We start from the raw sequence: 12,395 nt of genomic DNA, 5'->3' as shown, positions 1-12,395 counted from the left end.
TCTTGTCACATGATGCAGTGAGACTCAAACCCAAGACCAGCTTTCCTGTGTCATTTTGTCATCACCACACACGCTACTCAGTGTTATTTTATGTGCATTACAGTGACCATCTCTCAGTGAGGAATGTAGCTTACTCCTATTGCACCTATTTAAATATTCGTCAATACATATTCATATTATTTTTGCCATGACATGCGTAGATGAGTCGACTGTCAATGAATACCACTTATGTTCAATTACGGTAAATGTATTTATTGGATTATCTCTTAAAAACATAACAAAGGAATGAACAGTATGACAACCGATATGGTTGAATTGCACTAGAACATGTACAGTATAAAACATTTCTGTAAAAAGAGCTAAAAGGTTAAACGGTTTAAACACACAATAGGTGATGAGCAAGTATTACAAACAATCAAAACAACAAACAATCAACCAGCACTTAACCAACAAGAATGAGACTTAGCAAAAATAGACGTAATCAAAGGGACACATTGTGGATAAAAAGCCAGCATTAAAATCCATACAGTTCAACTTAAAAGAAGAAGGAAAAAAACCCACACACATACACCAACAACTTTGAAAAGAACTAGGCAGATGAGAAAGGGATACAAATAGCAAACTTTTGTATAATTGTATTCAGTCGTGATTGAATGCCTGTTTTAAACATTCTAATATTTCTTGCCTTCAGGCATAATAACACAAAATGTGACCCACTCTGTGAAAATGAGTCACATGTCGCCCAATGCAATATTAAGTTATGGACAGTTTAATGTGGAAAATGAATTTTAAAAAAATGATCATACTTATGTCTAATTTGTATCCTTTTGCACACAATGGTAGTTTAAAATATCATTTCACTTGTAATTTGTTTTTCAAAAAAAAAATGGTGTAGTGGCTAATTTCAAACGGGAGTAACTCAGCAACGCGATACACCCCAAAGCATAGACACATACCAAATTACTGCTGCTGATGTGGTCTTTCCAGCCATGCATATAACTCAATTCCTGACATTGCCTACATATGACTCATTTTCACAGAGTGGGTCACAAATTACCTTTAATTAAGTATGACTTACAGATTCTAATTTGATTGAATTTTGTTGACTTCTTCTAGAATGTGATGATGGGAAATATGGACTGAATTGTGCCTCAGAATGTTCCTGTGTATCACGTGGTACATGTAACAAAGTGACTGGTCAATGTACATGTGATCCTATACCTGGTTTTGATGACGCTGTATGTGACAAAGGTAACACACTTTGACTCCTCTGTGGGTCAAATTGAAGAATTTGGAGACTCCAGGGCCCAATTTCATAGAGCTGCTTCAGCACAAATTTTTGCTTAAGCAAAAAAATCCTTGCTTAGTAAAATCAGATTACCGATTAAGACTCCACTCAATTGTTATGCTAAGTAAACAACAGCTAAACACCAGTCACAAGCAATGTATATGGCATGACATTTTTGCCAGTAACATGTGAAAAATGAGCAAGCTATTTTCTTTGCTTAAGCAGCTCTATGAAATTGGCCCCTGGATTGATTTGAAGTTTATTTTCTCCACTGATCTTTGTGTCCATCACTCTCCTCCTCGATAGCATTTTATCTGGACATGAATTCAGCCAAGCTATATTTGACAATGCAATTATGGTATGTTGAAATCATTACACTTATGGATACAATAAACCAGTTTGGGTATGTTTTTGGGTGGGGAGGGGATATTTATAACGAGTTTCCTTGTAGTAAACAAGTGCAATTAAATAAAGAAATTACTAAATTATAATGTCAGTATAAAAATAATGATTGTTTATGAGTGCAATGGTGCGAATATTTTCATGAGTTGAACGATGGAATGTTCAAATCAACGAATGAAAATATTCTCATTGTCACGAATGAAAAACATTCATTTTTTGTTTTATACAACATCCAGGTAGATCTTTGTCATTTTGATTGGAGGATGCAACTTTTAAAACTAATGACCAGGGCACTAATGCAAAGGACATTGATACGTTATTGTAAAAGAAGAACTTGTTATTATTGTTATTATTAGAATAAAATATTAAATGATAAATTCAATAATGATACTTTAATGAAGTGTTAAATGATTGCTTTCCAGTTGACTTTCAGATGTCATTGACACGAGCTGATGGTATGACTGGACCTGTTAATGACACTCAAGACATCGATGATGTGGAACTCATCTGCACTGTGAATGTATTACCGGCGGACCTGGTTGGTTCTGTATTAATAAGATACCCAGATGGTAATGAATACCCAACCACACTTGATTCAAATCAACATGTCTATAGAAAGACAGTTATGGATGTACATCCAAGAGATAGTGGTGACTACACCTGTTTCACCAAAATCCAGCCTCGACCATCTGATTCCATCGACGATAAAACAAGTGTTTACAGTCTCTCCGTTGTAGGTGAGTCAATAGGAATGAACACAGTGGAAGATTCAATGTAACTTGTTTCAACCTTGTATCACATTAATGCTTGACTTTATTTACATGTTCTACTCTTTTGTAACATTGAGAATAAAAACTATGTATTACAATGTTACTATTTCCATATTCATTCTCTTACCATAACATCATTAACATTGCAGATCTGGATGAGTGTGCAACAAACATGTTTCAATGTGATGTCAATGCCTACTGTGATAATTTGGATATAGACGGAGGATACAACTGTGTGTGTAATGTTGGCTACAGATTTGCTGATGATGGAAGCACTTGTGAAGGTTAGTCCAAAACATGCACTGGTCTTACAGACACAATGATTTCATTGGATACAATGATTTCATTGGATACAATGATTTCATTGGATACAATGATTTCATTCGATAACAATGATTTCATTGGAAACAATGATTACATTGGATACAATGATTTCATTGGATACAATGATTTCATTGGATACAATGATTTCATTGGAAACAATGATTTCATTGGAAACAATGATTTCATTGGATACAATGATTTCATTGGATACAATGATGTCATTGGATACAATGATTTCATTGGATACAATGATTTCATTGGATACAATGATTTCATTGGATACAATGATTTCATTGGATACAATGATTTCATTGGATACAATGATTTCATTGGATACAATGATTTCATTGGATACAATGATTTCATTGGATACAATGATTTCATTGGATACAATGATTTCATTGGATACAATGATTTCATTGGATACAATGATTTCATTGGATACAATGATTCCATTGGATACAATGATTACATTGGATACAATGATTTCATTGGATAAACGTGCTGTGACGCAAGCTTTCCTTATCCGTGTTTTGATTGGTTCGAGATGATGAAGTGTCAGCTTGCACTTTTGACCCTCTGCATGCAGCATAAGCAAGCACAATGTGGGGTACGACATGTAGTGTTGATTTATTCACTATGTACTACATACATGAACTGACTGAATCTCTATGTGAAATTAATGCGCTATCGAGGTACATTTGTGAAGATCCGAACGTCCGATCATGCAGGTATCTGGCATTATTCTGGAGCCTTTTCGTGTGCCGTCAGATGTTCAGGCTAAATGACGTCAGATGTTCAGTCCAACTTAACAAAGTGTGCCCTCTATGGTTACCATACTCACTAGTATTAATTTGAGTTTCAATAAGAGTGTATTACCAGACTACATGACCCGCTTCAAACCACACTTTGTCGGGTCCCTGCCTCCATACACACTGCTACTGTTCTTTCATTATGTTACTAATCAGACTTATCATAAAACAAGAGTTGAATTTGATTCAAGCGAATCTGTCTGATACATATCATGACTGATTCACTATTGTCTATAGTCTGTTAATTTAAAGTATATGATTATCATTGACAGATATTGATGAATGTACGGATACGGATGTTACATTGATGCACGACTGTGTCGGGAATGCTACTTGTACCAATAAAGCTGGCAGTTTTGACTGTACATGTAACCCTGGCTACTCTGGAACTGGAAATGATGCATGTCAAGGTAATCAGTATTCTTATCTTTATTGATGATAACCCTTGCATGTAGGCATTAGCATTCGCAGCTCTTGCTTCATGTTTATGTTCAGTTTAATATAAGGGTAATAATAATCAAAGGGTATCGCCTTATGCCAGGCCTCAAGGCCCTTGACATGATATAAAAATGCATACTTGTAAAAAGCAACACTAACTATAGAAACTACACGTACAGTTAAAAACTATAACAAAACACAAAGGAGCAAAACTTTTTAAAAGGGTAGATACTCAAACGAAAAACTGGCTGTTTTAAAGTAATAAGGAGTACAATGTTTATAGGATGACTGTCTGTGATTTTACTCTGTACACAAGAAACGAATGCAATTCATCCAGAAACCATGGTGTTTGAGGCGATTAAACTCTCTCTGCACAACCAGGATACGCTATTAGAATGTGGGCTATGAATCATTGAGATTGAGCTGAGGACTGATACTTCATGAAGGCAGCGAATGCAATTGCCTCCATGCCCCCTGGTCATTGCCTTGGTGCCCTTGAAATGCCCTGGGAGTAGAAATTCACAATTTCCTCGGAGGGTGCCCATCAGTTTCTCTCTGTGCAACCAGAGTATGCCATTTGAACTGTGGGCTTTGCATCATTGCGATTGATATTGAGCTGAGGACTGATGCTTCATGGAGGCAATGAAGGCGTTTGCCTCCGTGCCCCCTGGTCATTGCCTTAGTGCCCTTGAAATGCCCCAGTAGAAATTCACAATTTCCTCAGAGGGTGCCCATCAGTTTCTCTCTGTGCAACCAGAGTACGCCATTTGAACTGTGGGCTATGAATCATTGAGATTGATAGTAAACTGAGGACTGATACTTCATGGAGGCAATGAAGGCGATTGCCTCCATGCCCCCTGGTCATTGCCTTGGTGCACTTGAGATGCTAAAGTAGAAATTCACAATTAGGGTGCCCCTTTTTACCGTGGAGAAAGTGCCTGGGTGCCCTTGCCCTTTCAAAAACGAAGCATGCAGGCCTGTGAGCTACACTGAATGTTTACTAATGAGGAGGGCAGAGATTGTTCTTGTGATTGATTTTAGTTTGGTGCGCTTCATATTGGCAGCACAGGCTGTTACTCCGAATGAAGCTGACATGGTTTAAAGCCATAATACACTTTCGGTACAGACAACAACAAAAAGTTCACAGATTTACAAATACAGGGTTTACAGAAGGTAATGGTGAAAGACTTCTCTTGAAATATTGTTTCCATGAAATGCTTTACTTTTTGAGAAAACATTAAAGCAATAATCAATTCTCGATAGCGAGAATTACGGTTTTATTTTAAACACATGTCATGACACGGCGAAACGTGCGGAAACAAGAGTGGGTTTTCCTGTTATTTTTCTCCCGACTCCTATGACCGATATACCGAAAGTGTATAATGGCTTTAAGGAATGAAATGATTGGCCCATTAGTGACCGGGGGTAATAAGTTTGGAGCACCTTTCCCAGTGTGGTATCGTATAGAATCAACCTGGCAAGAAATTCAGTTCTTTGTAATAAGGAAATGTGTGTATTTTAAATGCTAACCCAAATGTGACCCGCTCTGCAAAAAAGGGGTATTAAGGGACGATATGCTACTTACATTTAAAGAGGCGTTCAATGTAGAGATCCTGAAAATATGTTCACAACATGATTTTGTCTTTCTTGGTTTATTGGCTTCTATTGCATAAGTACTACCATTTGTTATTCACAGAAATATATTTCCATTTTTTGTTGTTGAAACAACAAAGGTTTTTGTATCAATTTCAGGTAACTTCCCTTAAATGTTGCTAGGTTTAAGGTGCTGTATCTCTGAAGGCACTTTCATTAAACTATAAAATATGAATATGCAAATATCAGTATATCTCCAGAACGCAAAATGCCACAGGGTTCAAACCTACCCAAAAATAAAGCTTAACATAACACCAATTCAGCTGTGTATGTAACTCAATTTACTTATTTTGTCCCTTAATACCCATTTTTGCAGAGCCGGTCACTAATGTGCGGGCATCAGTTTCAACAGGTGCACACAAATTGGAGCCTATTTTAGTTTCTGCATAAAAAGTTCTCTGAAATGAGATCCTTCCTCAATCTTGCATAACACCATGAACATCTGGGCCTAGACGGCTTCAGACGGTAGCACGTCTGGAATCATGTCTTAGCTCCCTATAGTTACTACATAGCTCTGGTTTAAAAGATTAACTACTTTTGTGTTTGTATCTTTCCCAGTCTGCAATCAGGGTAACTATGGATTGGGATGTAATGAGGTTTGTACGTGTGTAGCACCAGTACCTGCACTAAATGAAGTCATGTGTAACAATGTTAACGGTACATGCAGCTGTAATCAAGAATTTCCAGAAAAAGCTTGTGATAAAAGTAAGTTACTATTAATGTGTTCACAAATATTTGAAGCATACTTTGTTAATAATTTATTAGTTATATGTGGTTTCCAAAAGGTAATTATGTAGAGACACGGTAAGGGAGAGCCGGTCCTCTAATTAATAAAGGACGAGCAGTCGCCAAAATACAATCAACGATAATAAATGAACAAGCCAATGATGTCAAAGCGATAATAAACTTCTCCTGTGTAGGTTTATTTCATTTAACCCATAGCACACAAACAAACAGTATGCATATACATTACAGTTACACAATGCACAGTGAAAGTTCACAAAGAGGTCAAACATGTGGCTTCCATGCTACACACACTCGGACGGACGCACTACACACGATCTATAAATAATCCGATCCAAACATGACCCTAAAAATCACAGTGATTCAGGTATATGAGGGTTTAAGCATAAAACAATACTCAAAGAAAGCTCTACGATCCTACCGCTCCCATAACAATAGGTTTTTGGAGCATGGCCAGAGCCATGCTCCCTATAAAAATAGAGAAAATTACCACTCAAATAAAGCTCTTCCAACAACGAAGCTATTTAAAAAGAGAAAGATCATCACATGACAATCCCAAAAGTATACTTCTTAGAAGTTAAACAATGAGGGCGCACTTGGCGAATCGCTACAAATACATAAGTGAAATATATATTTTTTAGAGAAATGCTGCCATTTAGTGAAGATTTGATGGTTTGTTAAATAGTCCTCTTTTTCATTTTTTCTGTAAAACTATTAAATGCAGGTCATACAAGTTGACCCCAGCATATGTGCAATTAATACCAGTCTTATATTAATCATATTATTGTGATTACTTTGTTTGTATGCAACAGGTGATCTTATTGTTACATTGACACCGGAGCCCTTTCCCGTCCTGGACACACAAGGAGTAGACAATGTAACATTAGTTTGTTCCGTCAACCTCCATTCAAGGGATCTTGATGGGTCAGTTAATATCATTTTCCAAAATGGTACAGAGATACCGGGCACAACATTAAGAAATCCCTCTGAAGGCAGATATGAGCGGACTCTAAATAACATCTCTCTGGCAGACAGTGGTACATATAGATGCACAGCTACAACCAGGATTAATGGAGAACCTTTGACGGAAGACGGAGATGTCACCTTGGATGTTCTTGGTAAGCAAAACACTTTTAACACGACAAAGTCAAACTATGGTCCTCGGTCTCGGGCAACGGTTGTCTTGACCAAGGACGTTATGATGAAATTCAAACAGGACCTTTCAAGCGGCGCAGAAACCAGTGTCACAGAACTTTCGTCTTTTGTAGTGTTAAAGGTCAACTGATATCCGCACAGCCAGCATAAAATCACTGATGTATGTGTTGGTTACCAATCATTTTCCCTCGCTGTCATGAACCAGCCCCTAAACATTTTTTGTTTTCTGGTATAACAGGGTATATTGCTCCATACCCCGGCCTTCCAGTTTCACGTGTAACGTGCAAAGTTTAAAATTTCGGAAGGTTATTTTGCAACGGACAGCATGCACGCGCAAAGTTTACAATGTTATTTTTGCACTGTCCGTATGACCAGCATGGGGCCTTGACAATCACAATACATAGAGTGCATTATAAAACCTGGGAGTTGGTTATAGCTGTTTATACCACCCTCCAGTTTGAGCTTCTGATTGGTGGATTAGCGCAAACTGGAAGATAAACAAATTTAAGTACTGTGTTGGCCTCAAATTGATTATAACTGCACAATAATACTCAAAGTATGACAAATCTCTACCCAGAATGGCTGTCCACTGATTATGAATTATCAAAGTTTTCTTTTTAATCTTTTCTAGCACCTGGACGAATCATTTCGGTAACTGAAAAGGTAGAAGGTGAATTGATGGAAACTGTCTCAGTTGACTGCATAGTGTATGCAGATCCTGCTCCAAATATCACCTGGTATGATCCTGACTCAGTGGAGATCGTAAACGATGGTATGAAATACTCAGTTTCAAGCTCAACTGACGTTGACCAGGGGCGACTGACCAGTTCTTTATCTGTAAAGAATCTCATCAGAAATGACGGAGGAAGTTACAAGTGTGAGACTCAAAATGATTTAACAGATGAAAAGGATGAAAAGCTTGCAGAAGTTGTCATCATAGGTAAGGAGAACTAATGATGAAATTTAAATAATGACTAATAATTGTATTAATTTTGGTTTTTACCCATACACCGATGTGTGTTAGCACTGTATACTCAGTACTTTCCCGAGTCCTGTGAAAAAATATCACAGGCATGTTACTCGGGTGGGATTCAAACCCACGACCCTTTCAATTCTAGAGCAGTGTCTTACCAACTAGGCTACCGAGGTTGCCCGGCAGCTAGAGGCAGTTTGAATCCCATGTTTTGGCAGCGGGTACCGCAACGATATAATAGACGGTAAGACACTGCTCTAGCATCTAGAATTGCAAAGGTCGTGGGTTCGAATCCCACCCGAGTAACATGCCTGTGATATTTTTTTTTCACAGGACTCGGGAAAGTACTGAGTATACAGTGCTAACACACATCGGTGTATGGGTAAAAACCAAAATTAATATTCTTTATCCCCGATGCAAATTTAACATCTATTAGACTAATAATTGATTGATTGAAACTACATTGATATTAATTACCTATCTTACTAACAGAAAGTTGTGTATTATGACCACTGAAGATAAGGTCATTGATTGGTTTTGCACAACTTTATAGTAAGTTATAATAAAAGTCACATGTAAACCAAATCTGCCTCAGTGTTTATCCAAAAAGAATGTATGTGCCTAAGCGCCTGCACACACACTTTTGGAAACAGTTTTTTTTTCTTCACTTCTGGAAACATTTATCTAATAAATAACGTAATCGCTGACATGTACACGTTGTATTATACCATTGAAAAGAGGACAAAATTCTCTGTTGTATGATGTCAAACTCGTCTCACTTTATATTTGCCATAATGATTTACAGTTTTGTGGAAACTTGAACAACTGAAGAATAAAAAAGGGTTGCTTCTTGGACAATACAAAATACTGATCATAAACCAAATTTGAAAAGAGTATCATGGCTGGATTGAGTGTTTCCTAAGCTTCAAAATGATACATAACTTGTCGTCATGTAAGTGTACATGTACCATTTTACATTACATGTATAACAGTCAACAGCAAAACATTTTATTAGAAAATTGTCTCTGTCTTAACGGCAAAAATTCAGCTCAAACAGATCGAAATTTACATGAAACTCAGCGAAGTATGGCTGACTGTAGTGTCAGTTGAAGCAAAGGATTGTGGGATACATTTCTCAGTCTAAAAACTGTCCAAAGGGGTTTTCCAATAACGAGCGTAACAAGCAAACATTTCGCCACGGAAAATCACGTAGCTCTGCGTTTGTAGCATTTCTTTTTTTACCACGGTTTTCCACGCAGCTTGGCAGATGTGGGTTAAGGCATGTATATATGAACCAAAATATCCTTTGCACCAAACCAAATGTATTCTGCTGATTGGCAGTGCCTTGTTACATCCCAAAGTCAGTAGTATTTCTCGAGTGATAATGCCCTCTAGTGATAACATGTTAATCATTGATAAAACATGTACGGTACGTTTAATAACACTTTTTGAGTACATACTGTACTGTACATACCATATCATGGCTCTGCTTACCGCCGAATTCTGCGCTTATGATCGCGATTCCCCGCTTTTTACGTGCAAGCGCCGAATTTCTGCGCTAGCCATGTAAGCGTAGAATGACTAGTAACGTTGAGTACGCATGCTCAGAAGCCCAAATTCGCCACTAACCCGTGAAATACGCTTGCCGTAAGCACAGAATTCCCTGCTTCTGTAAGCGCCGATTCTGTGCTTACGGTAAGCAGAGCCATGCAATTGGGCCCTGTACATGAACCATTATGGTGCTTTCGGAATACATGAAATAAATCAAACATGTACGACTTTGGCACTGAAAGAGTTCAGGAAATGTGATTAACATTTACAAGTAACCAGAACAAGATCAGAACTCTTATGACATGACCGTGAGATAACATCATTGCTTTCTTTCACTAAAATAGAATATAGTGTTTGTGATAACAGGTTTGCAGTATCACAGTATACAAATATTGACTGCTTTTACTCGTGCAATGGTTAAAACTATGACTCCCGAGGTGATCCCTGGAGCGCAGCCGAGGGAAAATAGAACGCTACGGGGATCACCAAGGGAGTCATAGTTTTAACCATTGCACGAGTAAAAGCAGTCAATATTTGTTTTATAACACCCCAATATTTCTAAGTACTGTACTATTATTATTAAGTTACAGACCTGAATGCTACAATCCACGGACGACGCGAATACAGATTGCAAAAACTTTTACTGTGCTGCATGTAGTGTCGTGCAATCCGAAATGGTTACAGACTATTAATTAATCATCCTCGTACACTCAACGGCGTCTGGGTACTGCACGCCGTGTGCTAGTCTTCGGACTAGCGCACGGCAAACCGAAACACTATCACACGGCAGTCGTCTAGCAAAACTAAGACATGTCATGTGACGTGCTCTAAATCAATGAGTAGGCAGAATACTTGTAAGGGGTGTTATAATAGAAATTATGGACCTCAAAGTCAAAACTCTCACATGATTGTCCTTCTCATGGTAAAACAAAAACAAAATGCAGTTCAGGAATGTATTAAAATGGTTGATTAACTTTCGAAGTTGATGTTGATTTTTGTTCTGTCACTCCCATTTTGTGCTTTCACAGAGGTTCCAGAGGTAGGCCCCGTGGCTGCCACTCCTGTGAGCTCCGAGGCAATTGATGTGACTTGGGTAGTAACATATGATGGTAATCTACCATTCACATGTACAGTGGAGTACAGAGAAGATCCAAGTGGCAGATGGATGGAGTCTACACCAGGTCCTTCCCAACAGTCTCAATCACATCAAGTAACTGGATTGGAAGCCTTCACTTTATACTCAATACGAGTTACTTGTAGGAACAGAGTTGGAAATGGTATACCTTCTGTACTTATCACCTCAGTCACAACCAAACAAGCTGGTAAGAACACACACAGTATAATCATTTTCAAAGCAAAATTAGAATTGTGATTGGGAGTTACATTCCACAGGGTTGAACAGACAGGGAAATAGTCTGAAGTACAATTCAATAAACGTTTTCATTAACCCGTTTTTGTTTACGTTTTGTGTATAGCCCCAAGTGCGCCTCGAAACCCAAAAGTAACTGAAGCCACTTCTGAGAGCCTTACTGTAGCATGGGAAGAACCTGAAATGAAGAGAGGAACTATAGCATCGTATCGTGTAACAGTTGAAGGTTCATCACAAACCTACCAGAGTAAGTCATGACTCATTGCTGGACTTTTGTTCTGGTCACGATCAGGGCCTGAGTTCATAGAGCTGCCTAAAGCACAAACAAATTAGCTAGTTGGTAAGACACTGCTCCAGAATTGCAAAGGTCATGGGTTCGAATCCTACCCGAGTAACATGCCTGTGATATTTGTTCACAGGACTCGGGGGAAAGCACTGAGTATACATACATTGCTATTCACACATCGGTGTATGGGTAAAAAACAAAATTAATAAACAATTTATGCTTACTAAATTAAAGTTACCAGCCAAAGTACCATTTCACGTGTACCAATTGTAACTGGTATCCTGCTTTTTTCCCTAAGCAGAAAACTGTTAAGCAATATTTGTTGCTTAAAGGCACTGGACACTATTGGTAATTACTCAAAATAATTGTTAGCATAAAAACTTACTTGATCAATTGAGAGCTGGTGATAGTATAAACATTGTGAGAAACTGCTCCCTTGGAAGTAACATAGTTTTTGAGAAAGAAATCATTTCTCACTAAAATATTTTAATTGAATTCAGCTGAGGTCTCAAACTCAAGGCATCTGAAAGCACACAACTTGTGGGACAAGGCTGTTTTTTCTCACAGTTCTCGTGCAACTTCGATGACCAATTGATCCCAAATGTTCACAGGTTTGTTATTGTATGCATG

General features: G+C 38.0%; 1 protein-coding gene across 1 annotated transcript in view; it reads left to right on the top strand.

Moving 5' to 3' along the window:
- Nucleotides 1–12,395, top strand: part of LOC139946174 (receptor-type tyrosine-protein phosphatase S-like) — a 73,783-nt gene that overhangs the window by 25,063 nt on the left and 36,325 nt on the right. The window contains exons 11-19 of the mRNA XM_071943794.1: nt 1,117–1,251; nt 2,113–2,427; nt 2,610–2,744; nt 3,869–4,006; nt 6,246–6,392; nt 7,244–7,549; nt 8,218–8,526; nt 11,139–11,432; nt 11,586–11,726. Of these exons, the coding sequence (XP_071799895.1) occupies nt 1,117–1,251; nt 2,113–2,427; nt 2,610–2,744; nt 3,869–4,006; nt 6,246–6,392; nt 7,244–7,549; nt 8,218–8,526; nt 11,139–11,432; nt 11,586–11,726 (1,920 nt within the window). The remainder of the gene's footprint in view (nt 1–1,116; nt 1,252–2,112; nt 2,428–2,609; nt 2,745–3,868; nt 4,007–6,245; nt 6,393–7,243; nt 7,550–8,217; nt 8,527–11,138; nt 11,433–11,585; nt 11,727–12,395) is intronic.

This window comes from Asterias amurensis, chromosome 13, assembly GCF_032118995.1.
Source record: "Asterias amurensis chromosome 13, ASM3211899v1".
In the NCBI taxonomy this organism is placed as follows: domain Eukaryota; kingdom Metazoa; phylum Echinodermata; class Asteroidea; order Forcipulatida; family Asteriidae; genus Asterias; species Asterias amurensis.
This window is presented reverse-complemented; position numbering and strand designations above follow the sequence as displayed.